Raw genomic sequence first — 24652 nt, forward strand, 5'->3', positions numbered from 1 at the left:
TCATGTAACATTATTGTAAACTCACACTGTATTTCCTTTTCTTTATTTTTATTTTGGACTACTTACATTTTCTGAGTACCAGTAGATTCTACAGCACTATAAAAAGTAATACTGCCGAATGTTCCCTTACATTCAATTGGACATGCTTATCCAAAATTTAGTTTTCTTTAGTTTTGTCTTATTGTAAAACTACCCACTCATCCTAACACCATAGAATAACATACAATCCATTTAACACCATACAGCTACATACATTACATATAGATACACACCAGGGCTAACACTAACAGGAGGATATGCCCTGTACTAGTATACCAGTATTGGTGGCCCTGACACACACATCAAGGATCCATGGCAATCCCCCCCCCCCATGAACTGGGATGGTCCCAGAACAGACATAAGACCTGAGTCCTCGACTTACCGTTTTATGCCCTAATTTCCAGGAGGATGTTGTGTTGCGTGATCCTGTGATACTGGCGTGAACTGCACTGAAGATAGCCTGAGGCTTTAAGCTGTAAGCGAGTTGCATGAAACTGTTTGTGTCTGGGTGCATGTGGAGACGGACTGAGGCTACATGCAGGCTCTGATTCCACACTCTCTTTTACTTCTCCTTTCCACTGCGCCACTAGCCCTAACCTCATCCATGTCACTCAGGAGGATACAATAACTCATGCTAACACCATCCATTTACACTCATAATCTAACATAATACACTCACAAATGCTAACAACATACAGTAACAGATAAGCTTTAACATAATACACTAGTACAAATGCACACCAAAACTCACTTCATCATTATACACAAATGTTCAGTCTCTCCCTCTCACACAATCTATCTCTCAACTCCTCTCCTCCTCAGTGATAGCCACTGGATAACCCCTGCCCTAGAGAGGGGTAATCCGAGGTAACAAGAAATAAATTTTAAAAAACGACACACAATTTATCATTATTTTTTAATACATAATTATTACTACCTGATCACTTATCAGTCACACTTTAGGTTACTGATAATTGCTCGGTCTCACTGATCAATGTCAGTGGCCGCAACTTGTCACTTACAAGTGATCTTATAATGATACGATGTTTAAAATTTTACATATTTTTAACATTTTTTTCCTAACAAAATGCTATGTGACCACCAATTAATGACACTTTAGGTCACTGATCATTAATTAGTCTCACTCATCAGTAGCCAGTGACCTAATCTAATCATCCCTATCCTAACACTATACAGTAACTGTAACATAACCCTAACATCTCACCGTAGCGTCAGGACCCGGGCAAGCAGGTTGGGCTGGAGCCCAGTTGCAGAGGATACCAAGGGCTCTGTCTGTACCCCTTGATGCACCATAACTGGTAGGTAGGTACAGACAGGCACATAACAGAAAGAAGAACAGGACTAGAATCGAAGAATAAAGGGGAACTGTAGCGGGACAGGGGAACTGTAGCGAGGACAGGGGAACTGTAGCGAAGACAGGGGAACTGTAGCAAAGACAGGGGAACTGTAGCAAAGACAGAGGAACTCAGAATGGCAGGGCCCACAGCTTGGAAGCCCTCAGGCAGGGCCCGCGGCTTGAAACGGCTGGACAGGTAGGTAAGTCTGGACAAGCCGGGGTCTGGAACACAAATCTGGATCGTGAACGTAGCCAAGGTCATACACAGGAGATCAGAATGAACTACACGGAGCTTTAGCTGCAAGCAGGCTAACAGGAACCCAAACTGCCCAGACTGAAGGGCAGAGCAGGTATTTAAGGGCAGAGCTAAACTCAGGTAACATGGCTCAGCTGTCCCAAGTAATTAGAAAGAGGTGCTCCTGAGAGAGAAGGGTGGCCACTAGTGCCTGCAGGTAGACTTGACAATGAATAATTATCACATAGTCAAGGCTGGTAGGGTAGAACCTTGACACGTAGCTAACACTATCCACTAACAGGACCCTGGTGCTACCCCTTACACTATCCTCTAACCCCTTACCTAACCTCTAGGTATATGTACTAAGCTGTTAGTGCGGTTAGTTATTTGCATGCTAGTTGTTCAATGAACTTCAACAAAACCCAACACCATGTATGCAAGAAAAAGGAAATCCTGATTTTATCCCGATACCTGCAAGAAATGTGAAAAAGTAGAACAAAGCTCAATCTCATGTGTTCCTGTTAGATTTGTGGTTGTGGTGGTCAACTTAGGGAGGTAAGTGGGATGTCTTTGAAATGCTTAGGTTTTGTGCTTTCAGAGAATATATAGTTTATTTGGTTATGTTATGTTAAGGATAGTTTTACCCCCCAAAACCATGAGGTGTGCCTCCCTAGTTCACCCATGACCTTGGCTACGTTCATTATCCAGATTTGTGTACCAGACCCCGGCGTGTCCAGACTTACCAGACATTTCCAAGCCATGTGCCCTGACATTCTGAGCTCCCCTGTCCTTGCTACTGTTCCCCTTTATTCCAGTCCTGCTTTTCTGTCTGTTGCGTGCCTGTCTGTACCTACCTACCTACCAGTCATGATGCATCAAGGGGTACAGACAGAGCACCTGGTATCTCCTGCAACTGGGCTCCTACCTTACCTGCTTGCCCAAGGCCTGACAGAATGCAAAGGCCACTATAAGGAGTCCTGGCTGATTGTGTCCTGGAGATGTACAAATCAGTGAGAAGTGTGCTAGAGACCAAAGCCCATGATAAGCCAAAGACAGTGTATGAAAACGCCAAGTTCTAGTGTGAGGCTAATCTGTGTTTCTATTGTGGAGAGGAAGGACACTGAATATCCTTCTGTCCATGTAAACCTGCTAAATCCGCTTCACCTGAAAACCAACCCCAGGCCCAGGAACCTGCATGTGACATCAGCAATGTCTCAAAATGGGAGCAAACCCTGCCTCTTCCTCAAGCCGGTGATCCTGGCTATACCCATTCCACAGCACCTGGGAATTCTGCACCATCTGTAGCCGTGTCCGAGGACCTCCAGACCCTGTCTGATGCAACGGAATGGTCTGATATGGACAGTGTGTCTTCAGATGCTTCTGCTGCAGATATAACGGACACACTCGTGATTGATAACCCCAAGGTTGTTTGTGCGGTTAGGACTACCACTCCATCACCCCAAGGAAGCAAAAGAGTAAAAAAGGTAGACCTATACACTACAAAGCACTCTCTAGGGGCCCCAGATCATGGGATCCGATGGGACAGTTATTGGAAAGAGCTCAAACAATATGAGCAACGTCTGCGTGACCAGAGGTCTGTTAAGCCTTCTTTCAATCCAGCCTCAACAGTCCAGTTCTGGTAATACCCAATCCCACTCAGTTGAACCCCATGTACTTGGCACCTATGTAATCCCTGGTGTAGGTACAGTTATTCTTCGATTCTAGTCCTGTTTTTCTGTCTGTTGTGTGCCTGTCTGTACCTACCTACCAGTTATAATGCATCAAGGGATACAGACAGAGCCCTTGGTATCCTCTGCAACTGGGCTCCTACCCAATCTGCTTGCCCGGGTCCTGACACCACGGCTAGATGCTAGGGTTATGTTACAGTTACTGTATAGTGTTAGGATAGGGATGATTAGATTAGGTCACTGGCTATTGATGAGTGAGACTAATTAATGATCAGTGACCTAAAGAGTCATTAATTGGTGGTCACATAGCATTTTGTATTTCATATCAAAATTTGGTATCATGATAAGATCACTTGTAAGTGACAAGTTGCGGCCACTGACATTGATCAGTGAGACTGAGCAATTATCAGTTAACTAAAGTGTGATTGAAGTGAGCAGGTAGTAATAATTATGTATTAAAAATAATAAAAAAATAAGTCTTAATTTGTGGGTGTCTTGTGACCATCTAATGCTGACATACTGTACACATGTTGTATTTATGTGTTCAGGAGAGGCGGGAGATTATTTTTTGTGGTTTATTTCTCATTCAGATATGGCTTCCTGGTTTAGCTGTAAAAAAAAAGTCAAATCTCTTTGCACTCTCATGATTTGTGGGTCTCTTGTGAACGTCTAATGCAGACGTACCACACATATGTGCTATGTACGTGCTCAGAAGTGGGGAGATTTTTGTGTGTTACCTTTAGATTTGTGGTTGCAGTAGACCACCTAGAAAGGTAACTAAATTGAAATATGGGACCTCTACTGTGTCTCAGAGACATGGACCCAATAAAGTAATCTGTCGAAATGTAAAGTTTGGAAACATGTGCATGTTCCAATTTTGACCCAAAAACATCTGAGAAACATGACCCACCAATGCATGTGGGATATTGCTATACTCGAGAGGTGTTACCGAATATAAATCAAGAACTTTTTTGGTTCCTTCACATTTCCACTCAGGTAAAACATGATGGCACTACAAAGAGGATGTAAAAAATCTTTGGCACATGTCGGTATATGGCCCTGATCGCGTTCTATGTGGTATCTCCTTTTTGAAAATTAATAGCTTCTGGGATAAATTGAAATATGGGACCTCTACTGTGTCTCAAATGAGACATGGTCTTAGTATAGTAATCTGTCAAAAATCCAAGTTTGAAAACAGTAATACACATGGTCCAATGCATGTACTGGGGGGTGTTGCTGAATACAAATCACAAGTTGTAACAAATACTGTGTTTGTAGATAATGTGTTTGTTAAAAATAAATAAATAATGATTTTTACTGCAATGTCTGGGACAGACAAAAAAAAATGTTGAAATGCCCCTAGTACAGTATTTTGGGATGTCAAAAAATGACACAAAAAATGTGTAATTTTGTTCAGCAGATTTTTGGTAACCACCAAAATAAATGAAAATACTGGGCATAAGAGGTGTTTCCAAAATCAGAACAAATACCTAAATACATTTTGGAGAGTTTTTTTCTCTCATTTCCACTAGCTATGTATAGTTTTTATAGGTGAAACCGTGAAGCTTTGGAAAAAAATTTAAGATGTTTAGACCCCCAAAAAAGATATGCTGGATACATATTTTTTTCATATTTAATAAAAACTATGACTTTTTGTTTTTTTGTTTTTATTTCCTTTTATTTGCCAACCTGCCCCCCAGTAATGCACATCTGCCCATAGTTATGCACATCTGCCCCCAGGCTTGCCACTCTGCCCCCCAGATATGCCCTATACCCCTTTATATGCCATTCTGCCCCCCCAGAAATGCTTTATAACCCCGATATGCCACTCTGCACCCCAGACTTACCAGTGCATCCCAAGACTTGTCCCCCGTGCTTCAGACTCCGTGGTGTCTAGCGGGGGCAGCCAGTGGACATCTGCGCGATGCGCATAGATAATCTCCACTGGTACACGGCGCTTCTGACGCGGCTTCTATGACTGAGCACACGAAGGTCATGTGCTCCCTCATAGTACCGGGCGGGGCGGAGAGAAGGATCCAGGTCCCCTGCAGCGCTGCAGGGGATCCTGCTATCTGGCAGACGATGAACATCTGCACTATGTGCAGACACAACCTCCGCTTGTGCTCGGTACTTCCACTGGAAGGTCATGTCATGCCAGCACTTGGTCATAGAAGCCCCAGAGGAAGTGCCGGCAGCAGCGGAGGTTGCCAGAGAGGAGGATCCAGGTCCGCTGAAGCACTGCGGGGATCTGGATCTTAGTCTATTTGAGGTCTGATTATAAGACAACCTTGAATATAAGACGAAGGGTATTTTTCAGAGTATTTGCTGTGTTTTTCCTGTGATATACATACATATATGTATGTATTAGCAGAAGCATACCCCTTGGGACACCTGTGTTGGGGGGCATATGAATAAGATTGTCGTAAGGCCCTATTTACCCAAATGCTTTGTCCATGCTTTACAATGCCTGCAAAAGCAGGACAGCTACCCGGGACAGTGCCAGAACATGTTTGGAGGTATGCTAAAATCTTTTGTGTCACTGACGCAAGAGGAACAATATGAAATATGCATGTGCCCTCAAAACTAGGTGTAATCAGTGTTAAAAAAAAATATATTTTATTGTTGTTTAATGTTATTTATATGTGTAATTTACATATGAGTTTCTGAAATAAATAGGAACACATGCAGGAAAACATTTAGGTATTTATTATGTATTTTAAGGGTTATGCAACTACAAAAACACTCACAATGGTGTCAGTAAGACAATTGAAAATAGTTACAAAATGTAGTTATTTAAAAACAAAGTGTCTCTCACTTAAAACACTTTTGACATTTTTTAAAAGCATAACAAACTGTCTAATAACAAACAGATGTATACATTAGCAAACAATGTTTAAAAACAAGAACATCTGCATGGTAAATCAAACGATCTTAGTAGGTATGCTGTATCCATTCATCTATATATTGAAAATATTAAATTGCTAACATGTACAAGATTCAGAGGGCTACCTTGTTATTAACCGTCCAATCTGCATTCATTCTTTGTTCTTGCCATAGTTCTAAATGTTCATGTTGCTTTCCGTCACTAAAGTGGGAGTTTTTAAGAAAAGTGTGGTTTACTGCTTACTGACTGCACTATGAATTACAAAAGGGCAACTTCAGTGAGATTATTCTGGAACAGCTTGGTTGTGCTTGAACAATGTAAAATTAACCTGACTAACATACCCAAAGTAACCCCAAACGTGAGGGTGTTAGCCTTCCATAATGCATTTTGAGATGAAGCTGACTCTCCCACAGAGCTACCAAGGAGTTTGAAGGAAACCTAGATATATCAACCCCTGGCTTTACTATACATTGTGACAGGCCATCCCCAAAGGTGCCTTTTGAACATAAAAAAAAATATCTACTTGAATGTTTACAACACGAATAGATCATCTTCTATTTCCACATTTTGCATATCAGCTAGTAATAAAATAGTACTACAAATGTGGGTTGTTCAGATAAACCCAAAAAGCTAAATTCCAAAACCAGAAATATGTGTACATATCTGTGTAAAAATATATGTGCAAAAGCATTTTGTTTATATGCTAAATGAACAGACACAAAATCTTTTTTTTTAAATGTACAAAAATATAGAAGTGGTTTATCTGGTTATACAAAAGAAATACTGCAATTACATAGCACAAATATAAACGCATAAAAAAATATTTACTGAATTTAAAAAACAATTACTTATGAATGGAAACAATATATCCCAACACATTTGCTGGGATAAAGATGTTACTTAGTTAAAAGTGTTATGAAACTTTTTGACAAAATTTTGGCTGTTTTTTTTTTTATTATTATTTTTTAAATACCCTTTACAGAATCTATACTTTAGAGAATCGATACTTTCAGCAACATTTTAGCTCACAAATCTGTTTGTTGTATTCTCATGGGCATTTAAATTATCTACTATCTAAACTAGGCTTTAAGAAAATACAGAACTGCAAACAACACACAAAGCTTCACTCAAGGAGGGGAAATAGGGCTCGCAATTCCAATGCAATGTCAAGGATATGCACACATACACTGCCTGGCATGGAGGGAAAAAATTCCTATTTCCAGGATGAAGATTTTTGGGTCAGTTTTGGTTTTTATAATCTCCAAGGAAGAATGCAGCAAAATAATGTAGAAGTGATATAAAACTACTGCCAGGAATCTGCAAATAAAACACACATTTGTAAATAAACAAGTACATAATGAAGCACAGCTAACTGAATTTTGTTTGTCCAATTACGAGAGCTTTTTCTTGTCTCAATGATCCAGCATTAAACACTACTGGCCTTATTAAAGAGATCCAACTATCTAGGAGCCAGGGCATTTTCATTTCAAATTTAAAAATTTCATTTCCCATAACCCTTGAAGACTACATTAAATTAACACTCTCAACTCAAGAAGGAAATGGTAGTACATGTCTTGTACTTGCATGGTGTTGGCATACATATCCAGTAATTATCTTAGAGCGAGGAACTGGTTTAAGGGATATGTACACCGATTAGTCATAACATTATGACCACCTGATATTGTGTATGACCAGTCAAGGCATGGACTCCATTGTGGTTCCATGTGTTCTCCAGGTAAGCGACTGCAATGCATTTATATTTTTTTTTACTCCTGGGCCCGGTCACAACTGGGTTAATTAGCTAAGTATATACCTAAGTATTGTAACTTAGGCGTCAGACGTCAACAAGTACAGACCGCTGTGCTGAATAGAGAAGTAAACTCACAAGCACATAGGAACAACATGACGAAGGACCTCTGTTTAAAGTGCCTGGCCAGCATCATAGACAGTGACGTCGCTACAGGGGGGCAAGGGGGGGGCAATTTCCCCCCCTAGGTTAATCCTTGTCCCCCTGGTGAATTTGGAATAAAGTCGCAATGCGGCTTTAAATCCCGTCTTTTTTTTTTTTTTTTTATGCGGAGGAGAGAGAGAGGCGCCTAGCAACCGCTCGGCGCCCCCCATTCTCCTCCACGAGGCCTCTACCTCCGTTGCGGTGACGTCATATTTCGGCGCTCAGCAGTGAAGCAGCGAGCACCGCAGCAGAGAAGGAAGACAAGCCTTGTGCTCCCGTCGCTGGACCTAAAGGTGAGAGAACTACAAAGGGGGAGGGTAGATAGTGAGTAGGGAAAGGGGAGGGAGAGGGGTTAGAAAGTGATAAGGGAGGGAGAGGGGGTAGAAAGTGATAAGGGAGGGAGAGGGGGAAGATATTGAGGAAGAGGGTAGTAGGGAAAGGGGAGGGAGAGAGGGTAGAAAGTGATAAGGGAGGGAGAGGGGGTAGATAGTGAGGAAGAGGGTAGTAAGAATATTAAAGTAAAGAGTGTGAATTAATGTGTTGATGCATTGTGTGAATGAGGGAGAGCATGAGTTAATATGTGGATGAGTTGTCTGACTGAGGGAGAGCATGAGTTAATATGTGGATGAGTTGTCTGACTGAGGGAGAGCATGAGTTAATATGTGGATGAGTTGTCTGAATGAGGGAGAGCATGAGTTAATATGTGGATGATTTGTCTGAATGAGGGAGAGCATGAGTTAATATGTGGATGATTTGTCTGAATGAGGGAGAGCATGAGTTAATATGTAGATGAATTGTCTGAATGAGGGAGAGCATGAGTTAATGTGTGGATGAATTGGGGCTAATATTAATATATATGGGCAGCAGGGGCATCAATACACAAGGGGCAAAAACACTAAGGGGGTATAAACGACAATGCAGTGTGAAAAATCCATCCTGATGTAGACGTCTGTGATGTAGATTGTGTCCTGCTCTTTGTGTGTTTTTGGTTATCAGTGTAGCACAGCCTGTCCTGTGGTGTGTGTGTATAGGTGTTGGTGTGGCACAGCCTGTCCTGGTGTGTGTTTGGGTGTTGGCGTGGCAGAGCCTGTCCTGGTGTGTGTGTTTGGTTGTCAGTGTGGCAGAGCCTGTCCTAGGGTGTGTGTGTCTGGGTGTCGGTGTGACAGAGCCTGTGTTGGTGTGTGTGTTTGGTCATCTGTTTCCTGGCACTTAACTTACAGTAGGAATTATTAAAATTATATTTATCCAGAGATAAAATGCCCTCCTGAAGTTGTAGTGACTTCAGGGGACAAAACGTTCAAGGCCCTGAAATCATTTCGTGAAAAAGGCAGCCCAGGACGGATCCAGGGACCCTTGCGTCCAAGACAAGTGGCTCTTCGAAAAGACTGTTCTGAGGGCTTTCCCAGTCTCCCAGAGTGATAACTACTTGGCTTGGTGATGTATTACTGTATTGACATTTGACACTATAGCATTGATTGCTGTGGTATTGATTGATTGATGACTTAACTCGTTTTACACACACATATATACATACATATAAGTTTGCATACACAACTATTGTCTATCTGCTGTAGTAAGAGTTCTATATTAAAGTTTTGCTTGATCAAATTGCTGTCATCCCGTATCCTCATTGATTGGGCAAAACAGCAGAGCACACACACCCGGCCATCTATGTGATGCAAAAGAAAACGTGATTTATCAGACAAGGGCACCTTCTTCCATTGCTCCGTGGTCCAGTTCTTATGTTAACGTGCCCATTGTAGGCTTTTTCGGCAGTGCACAGGGGTCTGCATTGGGCACCCTGACTGGACTGCGGCTACACAGCCCCATACGCAACAAACTGGCATGCACTGTGTGTTCTGACAGCTTTATATCAGAAGCAGCATTAACTTTTTCAGCAATTTGAGCTACTGTTGGATTTGACCGCAAGGGCCAGCCTTCGCCCCCTCGTGCATCAATGAGTCTTGGCTGCCCATGACCCTGTCACCGATTTACCACTTTTCCATCCTTGGCCTACTATTGATAGGTACTGACCACTGCAGACAGGGAGCACCCCACAAGAGCTGCAGTTTTGAAGATACTCTGACTCAGTTGTCTAGCTATGACAAATTTGGCCATTGTCAAAGTCACTCAGGTCCTTATGCTTGCTCATTTTCCCTGCTTCTATCACATCAACTACAATCTCAAGCTGAGCGGGGCTTTCTCCACCTAATGTATTGGTTTGTCTTAGTCTGCCAATTCTCGTCTTGTCATACCCCTTGAATATATGTATTGTATTAAGCGCTGCATAAATTGTTGGCACTATATAAATAAATAATAATAATAGTAATAATCAACTTTGAAGACGAAATGTTCACTTGCTGCCTAATATATCCTACCCACTGATAACAAGATTACCAGTGTTATTCCCTTCACCTGTCAGTGGTTATAATGGTATGGCTGATCGGTGTATATGTTGTATATAGTTGGATAGGGCATAATCCAAAACGTGAGCATTCCCTACACATCAAGGCATTGTATAACATATATACATGAAAGTAATTTTAATTTCTATGTGTAAGCAAATATTTTATGTGCATAAAACTAAATTAAATCAGACTGATGGTAATTCTAATTTCACTCACCCCATGACCACACTGTACTTGGTGAAGCATCATAAGGAAATTGCGAAGGTGGAGCACTGTAATTGTAGTAAGTGCCTATGCCAAACGGACCAGGCATTGGACACATCTGAGACTGGTTGGCGAAGTAAGCCTGGTTTGCAGCATAAGAATTCTCAGCAGAGAACATTGGGGTTTCACCATATGGAAAGCTCCGTTGTGCATTATAAGATACACCCTGATATGACTGGGTCACAAGGCTTGTATTGCTGCCATTTTGATACCAAAAGTATAGAGAATACTGCCAAGGATAAGCACAGCTCCCAAGGTGGTTATTTGAGCTACTGCTTGGTATCCTGGATGGACTATTCCTTTCATTCAAATCAGCCTGTATATTATCCTGCAAAGAAGATAAATCTTCTCCCTTGTTGTCATCTTTGTGACTTGAACAATCAGGATCCTGCTCCGTGCAGTCTTGTGTATCATTTTCACTGTCTGCTGTTTTCTGGATCACTGTATCTTCCATGTTTTCTCTAAAAATAAATGATTTGCTATTTAGTAATCACTGAAAGTCATAGCAATGCAGACGAAGCAAACATAGCTGAAATGTAAGCAAAAGCAATAAAAATATGCATAAAAACATAGAACTTGATGGCAAATAAGAACCATTTAGACTATCTAATCAGCCCATTTTATCTGCCACATAAATAGTCTCTTATAAGAGCACGTAAAGGCTGTGGGGACTTTTTTACATTACAAAAACTAAATACAGAAGGCAGAGATATGCCAATGTTAACAAGCCAGGCCAACGCACCAGGGCCACACTGATTTGCCCTGCAGTAACCATTCCAACTATGTAAAGAAATACCGTATTTGCTCGGATACAGGCCGCCCCCGTATATAGGCCGCACCCTAAAAGTTTGGTGCTTTTTTAAAGAAAATTTTTTTCTTTAAAAATCAGCAAGAAAACATGCTGCCACTCTGTCTCCCCCCCCGAGATATGCTGCCACACCCCCGAGATATGCTGCCACTCCCCCCCCCGAGATATGCTGCCACTGTCCCCCTCCGAGATATGCTGCCACTGTCCTCCTCCCCCCCCCGAGATATGCTGCCACTGTCCCCCCCCCCCCCCCGAGATATGCTGCCACTGTCCTCCTCCTCCCCCCCGAGATATGCTGCCACTCTGCCCCCCCCGACTTTCCAGAGGAGACTCCCGGGTGTCTTGCGGGGCCGGCGGGGGACATCTACGCAATACGTGTATACAACTTCCGGTGCCGGCACTCAGCGGATGTGCCAGCACCGGAAGTTGTATACACGTATTGCGTAGATGTCCCCCGCTGGGCCCGCAAGACACCCGGGAGTCTGCTCTGGTAAGTCTTGGGGGCAGAGGTAAAACGCATCGTGCGGACGGTCACCGGCTGTGGCGATGCCGCCACAACCTCCGCCGCCGGGACATCTGCACAATGTGCTTTAACAATCTCCCTTGCCGGGACTCCCCCCGTGGAAAGTGTTGGCAGGGGAGGCTGTCTGAGCGTATCGGAGAGTAGGATACAGGTCCCCTGCACCGCTGCGGGGGATCTGTATCCTAACCTCGCTGCCTGCCCGGCGCCCGGGACAGTCGGGCGCTAGACCCCGAATATAGGCTGCACCCCCACTTTAAAGACTTAAAGTGGGGGGGGGAGTGTGCCCTATATTCGAGCCAATACGGTATGTTAAAACTGCTGTACTGTATGATCTTTTCAGTTGTTTACAATTTCATATGCCACAATTGAAATATGCCATGCATTCATACCACGGAAGCATAATTAAAAAAAACCTTCAGAACAATGATATAACTTGGATGTATTATTTTCATGGTTTGTGTGCTGTTTCCCCCTTAGTTTGTGCAGTTCAGTAATGGTCAAAATTTGTGTAGAACTGCATTTCAGAAAGACCTGTGCAGTAGACCTGTAGAAAATGGACCAAAAAGATTTGGACAAATAATGAACTTTTGTTTTTGGACAATAAAATTTGTTTCAAGCCTTTTCGGTTCAGCCAATATCCAGAGGACTGTTTTCATTTGGAAATACAATTCTCTGTCACTCATCTTTATTCACTATTTCATGACCTTAAATATTCTAACTCACGTTCTCTCACTCTCTCATTTACTTTTCCTACCTTCTCCATTGAAAACTTCCATGTCCCTGTCTCCTTGCCCCACTTCTCTTGCGTGTGCTTGTTCTTCTTCCTATTTCCTTTTTTGTCTGCAGCTCCACTTCTTCTCTTGACTCTTCTTGCACTTCAGTCTTCTTTCTTCACTTGCTGCTCCACGTGTCTTCTTTATTAATCCGCTTTCCCAAGGATATGGCCTCCTAGTGAACATCCACAAAAGGGCAGAAATGCACAAACAGAATGATGCAGATAGATTTGCAGAGAAATAGATGTGCCGAAATAATGCTTCTCTTTTTCAACAAATCCATCTTCCCTCCAATTGGGGGGAGAAGGTGTCCCAATGTCCGGGAGGTTTTGCCATTTTGCAGAAGTTCACCAAGACACCAGGATAATAAAGACAGGTTTGTGGAGAAAGAGAAGTGTTTCTGCCCCTCTCTTTTTCCGCAAATCCATCTGCATTACTATGGCCTCTGTGTGCACTCCTGCAAAAGGGCAAAGAACAGGAACAGCCTCTCCCCATTCCACCAGGTGAGATGGTGTGCCAGGAGGCAATTCCTTTTTGTGGACGTTCACTGGGAGGCCATGTCCACGGAGAAGTAGAAGACGAAATATGATACGAACAGCAGCAGACAAAAAAAAAGACATAAGAACAAGAAGAGTCAACAGAAGCAGAGCTGTGGGAGAGAGGACAGGGACCTGGAAGCAGTCGGTGAGAAGGTAGGGAGAGAGTGTGATAGAGCGTGAGAAAGTGTAAGAGTAAAGGAGAGTGTCGCCTTGTTTTCAGACAGTCGCACAAATTAAGATTACATTTTTATTTGTGTACAAAATGCATAAGTATACTTCAAGGGATGACATTCTTGTCTCGAATATACTGGATTCATTGCTGGTTACTGTCTTTAAATTAATTTATCCTGGTCATTTAAGAAGCACCCCACAATATGTATATATATAATTTTTAGGGTGTACTTTGTACTTGCTTGCCTGTTATATCTGACCCACCATATACCCTGAGCAGGTTTACCATATTCCCAGACATACAGTCGTGACCAAAAGTTTTGAGAATTACACAAATATTAATCTTCACAAAGTCTGTTTAGATGATGGCAATTTGCATATACTCCAGAATGTTATAAAGGGTGATCAGATGAACTGCAATAGTAAAGTAAATCAATTATAAAGTCTCTCTTTGCCATGAAAATGAACTGCAGGGAAACACATGCTGTCATCATTGCTTTTCACAAAAAGGCCTTCACATGCAAGGATATTGCTGTTAGTAAGATTTCATCTAATCAACCATTTATTGGGTCATCAAGATGTGCAATTGTCAGGGGTGTCAGGGCGCCCAAGAGAGTCCAGCAAGTGCCAGGACCGTCTCCTAAAGTTGATTCAGCTGCGGGATCGGGGTGCCACCAGTGCAAAGCTTGCTCAGGAATGGCAGCAGGCAGGTGTGAGTGCATCTGCACGCACAGTGAGGCAAAGACTTTTGAAGGATGGCCTGGTATCAAGATGGGACGCAAAGAAGCCACTTTCCTCCGGGAAAAACATCACGGACGGACGGATATTCCGCAAAAGGTACAGGGATTGGACTGCTGAGGACTCGGGTACATGGTTACATATTTATATAGGCTGAAAAAAAGACATGCGTCCATCAAGTTCAGCCTTTCCTATATCTGTTAATTTGTTGCTGTTGATCCAAAAGAAGGCAAAAAAACCCAGTTTGGCTCTTTCCAATTTATTCTTCATAACTATAGTGCTCCATTCCTTTTATTAATTTTGTAGCCCGCCTCTGCACCCTTTCTAGTGCTATGATATCCTTCTTTAGAATAGGTGCCCAAAATTGCACAGCATATTCAAGGTGAGGCCTTACCACTGATTTATACAGAGGCAAAATTATATTTTTATCCTGCTTATTGATGCCCCTTTTCATACACGACAATACCTTACTGGCCTTAGCAACTACTGACTGACATTGCACATTGTTGCCTAGTTTGTTGTCTATAACAAGTCCCAAATCCTTCTCATTTGTCGTTACCCCTAATTCAGTACCATTTAGGGTGTAGGTTGCTTGTGCATTCCCTACCCCGAAGTGCATAACTTTACATTTATCTACATTGGGTAAAGTAATTTTCTCTGATGAATCCCCTTTTCCATGGCCAGGAAACTCCCCAGACCTTAATCCTATCGAGAATTTGTGGTCAATCCTCAAGAGGCGGGTGTACAAACAAAAACCCACAAAATCTGAAAAACTCCAAGCATTGATTATGGGCTGCCATCAATCAGGATGTGACCTAGAAGTAAATTGACAGCATGCCAGGGCGGATTGCAGAAGGGTCACCACTGGAAATATTATGTTACGCTTTCTGCATATAGCTTGTCAAAAGCTCACCACTTGGTGGACTGGTAATTCTCTCCACAGAACCATTTTAGCACCACCTTGCTCTTTCACCAGGACTCCAACAGAAGCTAGATACCTCAAACATGCTATACAGAGGAATAAACACTAGTTTCCTCTGAGCATGTAATACTGAGCCTCTTTATTCTGGGACAGTCATATTTAATATACCTATTAATCAATGAAAAGGAATCAAATGTCCTAAACCCAGAGCTCCTTCAGATTCTTGTTTATGACATCACTCATTTCATAAATGCACAATAATCATGCACTCTCCATCACACTGCTTTTATGTGCTTTAATTCCGAATATGAAGCAGAATGCTGAATTATGAAATTATGATGTAAGATCTCAGGCAGTGTTCAGGAATATGGCTGGTAGGAATAAATGTACGTGGATAATGTTTAATTATGAGGTCTAGATATTTAACTAGAATTTTGTAGTCATTCTAAGCATTTTAAAGGTAACATAGTTCCTTCCACCCATTTGTACAATTAAAACACCTGAAATTTGCAGGGGTACTGCATGCTCGGGAGAGGTAAGAAATTTCCAAATCAGCCGACAAAAGCTAAGTCATAGAGAAAGAAAAGAGTGAAAGTTGGGTGGAAATTTGAACTGTAAACTTTGAATCAACTTTTCCTCTGCATGCAAATCGATATAAAGGGTAGGAAACATTTTAGGCCTTGCTTAAAAGCACAATTTCCCTATGTGATAGAGACAGTGTTTTGTCAACACAGAATATGATGATGCATATCAATATCGACTGCAGGGCATTAATTCACAAGGGAGGCTGGCTATGGGCATCACATAAATCATCACTAAATGGAGGGCTGTCTGGTGGGATAAATATAGAAGGTGGGGATAATTTTTAACTTGATGATTTTGTTAAGTATCCAAATGGCCCTTGGCAGAAAAAAGATCTTCTGTGATTGTCCACAATCTACCCTGGAGTTAGGCTCCTATAAATATAACCCCTTCGTGACAATGGCTGATTTTATTTTTTCGTTCACATTTCTGCAGTGCTCGTATTTAGCTGTAATTTTCTTTTTTCCTGTTTTCTGAACCCACACAAGTTATATATTGTTCTTTAGATTTCATTATTTTGATTGTATCATACCATTTACTATAAAAAAGTATAAAATGTGAAAAAATTTAGAAAAAAATGTACTTGAAATTTTTTTTACTCATCTATGAAAAACCTGCTAAATGGATTCTACTATTTGTCCCGAGTTTAGAAATACCCAATGTTTTTATGTTTTTTTTACTTTTTTTCTGCACGTTAAAATGGCCGCCAACGTCCCAGGGAGGGGCCAGACATGGCCCCTGATGCAAATATTGGTGTTACTGAATGCCTCGACATTGAGGCATTACAGCAACACAGTTTGGGTGCAGATAGCGAATGAAGATAGCTTTCTACACCCGTTTAAAGCCTTGATGGTCGGACGTGCCCGGACCGTTAATTGTCATCAAGGGGATAAAAACCTGTTGTTTCAGTTGTAAACAGCTTACCTATATTTTTATTGATAGGTAAATACAAGTCAAATACCATAGATCCTTTGGTTAAATACCTTTGTCTGCTGGGGCTTCCTGCAAGTATTTGATGTTCAACTGTTGCAGAACTGCTTGGCAAATACTTTAAGACCTAAGAACCAAACAATGAAAATAATGGTCAAATGAAGAAGTATAGATACTGCTGAAAATATTCGTCGGCAGGGGCCTTGCTACTTTCATGCGCGTTGCTTGCACAGTGTGCGTGATTAAGGGAATGAATGACTATCTGTGAATGATTAGCATCTGTGAATGAATGAGTATATGAATAAATAAATTAGGTTCCGGCATGTATTGGCTGCCTGGGCATGATAGTGGTGTGATTACTGTTAATTATATATATATATATATATATATATATATATATATATATATATATATATATATATAATATTATTGATTTTACTTTTATTAAAAGTAAGTAACACACCAAAATTGGACAGAAACATTAAATAATATTAATATATATATATATATATATGTTAACAGCAATCACACTCCTATCATGCCCAGGCAACCAGTACATGCTAGAACCTGGGCATGATAGGAGCGTGACTGAGGTTAACAATTATATATATATATAAGTCCAAAATTGACTTGAAAACCGAAGTTGTTTGTGTGGTTATTTGGAAAGTCCCTGGAGTGCCGGTAACTATTTTTGGACTTTATATATATATATATATATATATATATATATATATATATATATATATTAATATTGAATTTTTTGGTCCAATTTTGGTGTGTTACTTACTTTTAATAAAAGTGTGTTTTGTTTTTTTTTTGTTTTTTTTTAAAGGTGGGGGGTAATTTTCCTTTTTGAATGAAAGTGAATGCTGAATTTCCGGTTGCAGTCCAGAATTTTCATTTCGGTGCATCCCTAGTAGTTAACCTAGCATGGAAATCATGGCATGCTTGACAAACAGGGTATTCATATTAATAAAACAAGAAATATATCACTATCGGCTGGTTAAGAAAAACATCTAATATAATACAAACAATATTATTACTTTTTCAATTATTTTCCCTATGGATGTCAGTGTGTTAAAGGATAAAATATAGAATATATTGGAAATAAATACAAATGTTTAAATTAGTCGACACCCGATGTTGTTTCTTACCTTTTGTTTTTTGGGGCTGAAGTCAAGGTGTTGATCACTTTTATCTGGATGTGTGTGACTGTTTGCTCTTTTCCTGGGAGACAGTTTATCCGTCATTTTGCTATTTTTGTCTCTCTCTCCTATAAAGTCTTGCTCACAGTTGTTTTTATACAATTGGTAAATTATTACATTAAATGCTGATTTATTTGATTTCAGAACTATGTTTTTCATCAACTCAATGGTTTTCATCACTTTCATAGTATGCGCCATTCTCCCTAAATCCTTCTTAGGGACTGACATTAAAAGACCAAGCAAATCAGAAAATTGACTGTAATTATATTCCAGCTCGGATAAAGTGCTTCCATAATGGACTGAGACAACAAATGGAGAAAGAGGAATATATGTACTAATTGTGGGCTTGGATTCCAAAACAAAGTTTTTTAGCTCTGATAACTCTGAAAGTTCTCGAGTCATTATTTGAAGAGCGTATGTATAATTCACTGACTCTGAGTAGTCGCAAATTATCTCCAGCTCTGACTTTATCTCAGATATTGTGCTCTCTATGACATCTAAGGCATTAGATGTTAAATTCCCTTGCAGGCAAGAAACAATCTTGTGCTGACTGTGAAGCAAGTTCGGGAAAAGAGAAGTATCATAAAATAATAGGCCCCTAGACCTGTCTTGTTTCTTCTTCAGTAAAGAGCTGAGGAAGTGTATTGTCTCGTACATCATACCAACCTCAATGTAGGTTTCAACAGCTTCCGGTTTCAAAAGAATTACTAGCTGGTCTTGTTTCTGAGTTGCTTCTAAAACATTCTTCTCTGTGATCAGCACCTCATCTGCATCACACTCTTGCAAAAGTTGAAAGTACTTTATTAGGGCATTTAACTGCTCCCTACAGTCTAGTATCATCTGTTTTAACTGATGAGGTTCTGCACAACGTGCTTGGTCAATGATCTTACCAACATAATGCATTTGGTGTTGAGGGTGAAAGGCAAGATCTCTGTTCGAATTATTATTCAAATCATCCTTTATCTGGACTGGCATTACTTCTTCATTTGGAGTACCATATAGTTCATATAATTTTGACAGGGCGTAGTGATTTATTGTAAGAATGAATTCCTTTGTAAAACTAGACAATTTCTTTTGCTCACTGTAGTTTGATTGTTGTCTCAGAACCAACTTCTTGGCAGCATTGAAGAGTAAGTGCTCAATGCCAAAAAGGGATAACTGCATTGTTATGGACTCAGATGTCTTAATAAAAATAATTTTTGCTGAGATTACTTCCAGTAAGCATAACGCATGTTCCCGCTTTCCTGGGTCACACCTAGGACTATTGGCATAGGTCTTTATGAGTTCCAAAGTGCTTTTTTGTAAGGTTTCTAAGTCATCTATTGTGTCTCCAATATGCACTCCGCATGTTAATGGAAGTGACAAAGAAAATTCTGGCAGGTCACAGCAATTCTTAAGAACTGCTTCACACTCCTCAATTTCTCTTCTGTATTTCAGGAACACATAATAAGAACTACGATTTTCATGTATGCCACACAGAAGCTCGCTAAGCTGCTGGTAATGGTTCTGCAATGTATTTAGTGGATAAAGTTTCAATTTTTCTTGAAATGTTCTGTACAATGGTGACTGTTGTTGATAACCAGATTCACCTGCAATTAATTCACCATAAAGTGAGCTGTCATACCAAAGTAGACTCCGAAATGTAGGCTGTCTTTGTAAATAGTGGATTCGGTTATCTATAAATTGTTTGGTTTCCATCATCATTTGCAATTCGATGAATGCTTCGATGGCGCATGGCTTCAGGACACACTTGAAAGCAACTTTAATATTCCCGTTAGTCAACAATTTTTGGTCAGTTATGACATCTGCATATGAACACTTCTGCTTCTTCTCAAAGGTTTTGATGACTGTAGGAAACATTTTCTTGCAAGTCAATTTGTATTCTCTCAAAGATTTTAGCGAATCTGTTTCATCAACCTTTTGTAAAAGTCTAGACAGCTCTTTGACAAGAGAAACCGAATTTTGTTCCGAGTTAAGAGGTGCATTTTGCTTTGTATGAACACTTTCATCCCTTGCTAGAAGTTGGTTGTTGTATGTCATATCCTTCATAGCTAACTTAGTCATTTTGTACACAGGTAAAGCTTTTGTTTGGGACAGACCTACATCATTCAACAACTTTCCTTCAGAAGTATCTCCTACTTCATTAAGTTGCCTTTGCCCCATTGCATTGTGCCCCTTCTGGCTGGTCCTAATAGGTGTACGAACTGTGTTGGAATGTTGTTTGTTTTCAGGTACTTCTGGAATAGAAAGTGTTGGCAATTTTTCTTTGCTTGACTGAGGTGGTTGACTTCCCTCAGAGATAACATATGTACATGTCTGTGAAATGTGGTTACTACTTTTTTCAATTGCGGCATTGTTTGGTACTGTCTTAATCCTATCTTCTGTATCGTCACATGTCTCAGTATGTTTGGTAACATTAGAATGCATGCTGTTTGTTCTCTGAACAGTGATTACTTCACCATTTTGAGGGTTAGTCTTGTTACGCCTCTTAACAAGTTGCAAAGACTTCTGAACTCTCTTGTGGGCTTTTCTTAGATGAAGTATGGCTCTGTCTAATTTTTTGGATATACGTTTACTTTTGCACAATGTAGCTTCATCAGACAGCATGCTTAAAACACTCTTAATATTTTCCTCTGATTGAGAGAACTTTTTAATTCTACCAACAGACGCTTTAAAGACCAATCTATGTACATTTTTGTTGTTTAGTCGCTGTTGCTTAACTGTGTTGTCTGAATGTTTGTATTCTGATGCAATATGAGCAAGTTTCCTATTAAACTTTGTACGTCTCTTAGATGTAATTTCTTTCCCATCAGGTTCATTGTTAGTTTTAGGCTGGATAGTTTCTTCTGTATTCAATTGTACTTGATGCACTTTGTTAGATATTCTATTTGGCCTTGATTTATATGCTTTTGGACTCTGAATACTCACTTTATTTGAAACATGCACATGCCCGTCAGTAATTTGATCATCTGAAGGTTCATTTTTATACTCACTTATTTTCTTTTCAAAAGTTTGAAATTCTATAGGTGTATTTGTATAAATTGAATGTATACTCGCACTGTTCTCAAAGGATTTACAATTGTTTGTAATAATAATTTGCATGTCTGGGAAAATTCTTAACCCACCAGGCTCTTTTTCTGTTTTTGCTTTGTACTGATATAATTGTGTTCCGCCTTTGCAATGTTTCATCTCTTCACTTAGTATTTCTGAAGTTTCCATACCAAAAAGGCTTTTCCAGTCAATCCGGTTGCCTAAATACTGAATGCAACTTGATTCTTCAGCTGTCATGCCAAAGTTTTGGTTCTTGTCAACCTCTGTACAATTCACAGCTAAGGCATCGTTATCTTGCAGTGGAGCAGCCATTTTAGTAATGCTGCCTAGTAACTTGGTTTGCACAGGTTTCAACAATAAATCTGCATTGCAAAAAGACACATCTACTTTACAGGGTGGAGTTACTTTCCCATTGTCACGGAAGGTAGATTTTGTTTGAGAATCACATGAAAAATTTACCTGAACCTCTGAAGAGATATTGCTCTCGTTGTTAACATATGTGTCATGTATTTTAGTCATTCTAGACTTGTGGTTAAAGTTCTGTATCATACTTAAAGTTCCTCCAACTGGCTGCACTTGTTTGGGAGACACAACCATCATAGAACTTGTTTGGAAAATGTCACCCTTTTCTTCCATGGTTGGAGAGCCAGTTTTATATACTTTAGGTAATTTCCTAGTAGGGCAACATATCTGCCTATGTGTCAGTGTTGTTTCTTGCATTTTGGTACTGCGGTCCCTAAGAGGGTTTTCTGTTTCATGCATTCTTTGAGCAACAGGGTTACTAAGTTGCTGTTTCTCAGGATACAACAAGATTTCCGTTTCTTTTTTATTGATTTCCTTGGTATTCTGTGTTGTACTGGAGCAACCCAAAAGCTTATCTGTTCTTTGTCTTGCTAAAAGGATGCTTTTTTTATTTGATCCAGTGTAATCTGATAGTCTGTTCGAACTACTTGAAGTGCCGCAATCCCTTTGTTTATTGTCAGTACTAATTTGTTTAGAAATCTTATTAGATCTTTCATTGTGATCAATACTTAACTTGTCCAAGCACAGATTCCGTTCAATTTTTTTTGTCAAACTGCATTCTGAACTACCATTTACATTGCAATCAAGAGTAGCATTGTTTTCAGTTCTGTGTGCACTGGAATGGTACTGTCCTCTTGTTTCTTTCTTTTTTGTGTCTGATCCACCATATTTTGAAAGTGCTTTTATGGACTCATGTTCATGTGCTATCTTCTTTGTATCACCAGTTATGCCAAGTATCTTGGCTTTGGTTGAATTGCAATTATTGATATCTGGAGATTTTTCTTCTGGAGAAATTAAGGTATCTGTTCTTTTGTTACACGCTACAGATGGGTTTTTCACATCATAGTCTCCATGTGATGTTGAGCTGTTTCCTTTCCTTGTTTCTGTGTGTTTATGTCTAATTTCTAGTGATGTAACTTTGGTAACATGTGTGTACACATCACTTTTTACAAAAGAAATTATTTCACCTTTCTGTTGGTTATCACAATCAACGCTCTGTTTTTGATCAATACCTTCATATTTTGCATTAGTCACAAGTCCAGAGGTATTTTCAATGGCACCCGACACATCACCTTCCCAAGATGAATTTATTGGCAAACATTCAACTGTATCAGCTAAACATACTTTTGTATTGTTTTGGCTGGATTTGGAACAAATTAAAGTTTGCTGTATAATGTCACTGCTTTCGTCACTACATTTTTTCAGGAAATATTGTTCTTTAGCCTTTTTGTCACTGTCACAAGGTTCCAAAGGTGAAGAAACCTTCTTTCCTTTATTCTTTGACTGCTGATCAAAAATGCGTTTCTCTTCAAAACTTAGGTAAAGGAATTTTGTTTTACCAATGATATCCTCACAGCTATGATGAAATTCATCGACACTGCAATGTGAAAATTCGTTCGCAGACTTAAGATATTGAGGTGTCATTTGACTAATAAGACATTGATCATCAGGTTTTGAAATGTCTGGTTCATTTCGTTTATGTAGTCGTGGATCTCTTTTAGTTTTTGAAGTTATCACAAGACTTGAAGAAATCAGGCTTTCTAAATCAGCTGCTGATTTACTAAAAGCACTGTAATGTTCTTGTGTGCCATACTGCTGAGGCATATGGTTTGCAGGAGCAGTGACTATGTTTTGAAATGTGCTGGGTAGCATGTTTCCCAAAGATTGTTCTGTTCTAGAAAGTCTTGGTTGTTTTGGTGGGCATTGCATCGCAAGGTAGGGAGAGCTTTCCTTGGTCAAATGTGAGGTTTTCACTACTGGTGCCCGTATATTTTCATAAATGACAGTAGCATTTTTCCCTTTGCCTATTCTTTTCGCTACTGTACAGTTAATCAATGTATCTTTTTCTGCAACAACAAAAAAAATTAAGATTGTGTGAACCTTAAACAAGCAAGTACATGTAAAATGTTCTGCTTAGCTGAAGAAAATAGTGCCTAGTTAATAAAATGTAAGGAAAAAACAAGTTAGCCACTTCGATGCTGTTTTTTTAATAAATTAACAGAAAATGTTTTGAAAAGTCATTGTGATGTTGTAGGTAGTAGGCTAACTACAGGGGTTGCAACTGCAACGGGGTCAGTCTCTCTAGGGGCCCAGGTGACCCCATGCAACCACTTGTCCCTGTCTTCTTTTACTAGTTCAAAATGTTTCATAGAGGACCCTTCTGATCTGGACTGGACCCTTTCTAACTATTTTGAACTGGCATGGGGAGACAGGAATGTATCGTAGACACTTTGCGTCAGGCTACATAACGCCGCAGTGAAACGAAGGCTGCCCACACAGTGTACCTGCAGTCGAGGTGAGAGGTAAGTGGGTGGGGATGGAAGGGAGGGGGTATGTTTGTATGTGTGTGGGCACGAATGTCTATGTATACTGTAAGTGCAAACAGGGAAATTTTATTGCACCTCCCCAACACATTAATAAGGTTTTGGTAGCGGTATAAACTGCTTTGTGTGCCCACTATGTAAGAGGTGAGAGTAGGTTCTTACCTTATTGAGAGTGTGCCTTGATGTGGTGGGTGAGCTTAATTATGCTTTGGCCAATTCATATAACCAAAACCTCTCATTTATATTATGTTTATATATTTGTTGCCAACTTTATTAGGGTGAGAAGCGCAGACAGTTTTTGTTTTTTGTATACTGTAAGTGTATTTGGGCACTGATGTCATGTATAAGTATCTTTGGGCACAGATGTGTGTGAGTATGAAGGTCCATGTTTATGTGAGCATAGATGTCTATGTATAAGTGTGGGTGAGCACATATGTCTATGTATAAATGTGTGAGCATGCACGTCATGTTTAAGTGTAGGTGAGCATAAATGTCTATGCATGAGTGTATACAGTGAAGGGAAAAAAATGTTTGACCCCTGCTGATTTTGTAGGTTTGCCCACTGACAAAGACATGATCAATCTATAATTTTAACGGTAGGTGAGAGACTGAATAACAACCAAAAATCCAGAATAACGCATTTCAAATAAGTTATAAACTGATTCGCAAAACTGATTCACAATAAGTATTTGCCCCTTTGAAAAACATGACTTAGTACTTGGTGGCCAAACCCTTGTT

At 40.1% G+C, this 24652-nt stretch overlaps 1 protein-coding gene across 1 annotated transcript in view; it reads right to left on the bottom strand.

The window, feature by feature from the left end:
- Positions 1-6877: 6877 nt before the first annotated feature.
- TEX15 (testis expressed 15, meiosis and synapsis associated) overlaps positions 6878-24652 on the bottom strand; it is a 33197-nt gene continuing 15422 nt past the window's right edge. Inside the window, exons 6-9 of the mRNA XM_053465257.1 lie at positions 17967-21593; positions 16866-16939; positions 10779-11287; positions 6878-7520 (exon numbers count right to left, since the gene is read on the bottom strand). Of these exons, the coding sequence (XP_053321232.1) occupies positions 7507-7520; positions 10779-11287; positions 16866-16939; positions 17967-21593 (4224 nt within the window). The 3' untranslated portion in view covers positions 6878-7506. The remainder of the gene's footprint in view (positions 7521-10778; positions 11288-16865; positions 16940-17966; positions 21594-24652) is intronic.

The sequence above is a fragment of the Spea bombifrons genome, chromosome 1 (assembly GCF_027358695.1).
Source record: "Spea bombifrons isolate aSpeBom1 chromosome 1, aSpeBom1.2.pri, whole genome shotgun sequence".
Taxonomy (NCBI): Eukaryota; Metazoa; Chordata; class Amphibia; order Anura; family Pelobatidae; genus Spea; species Spea bombifrons.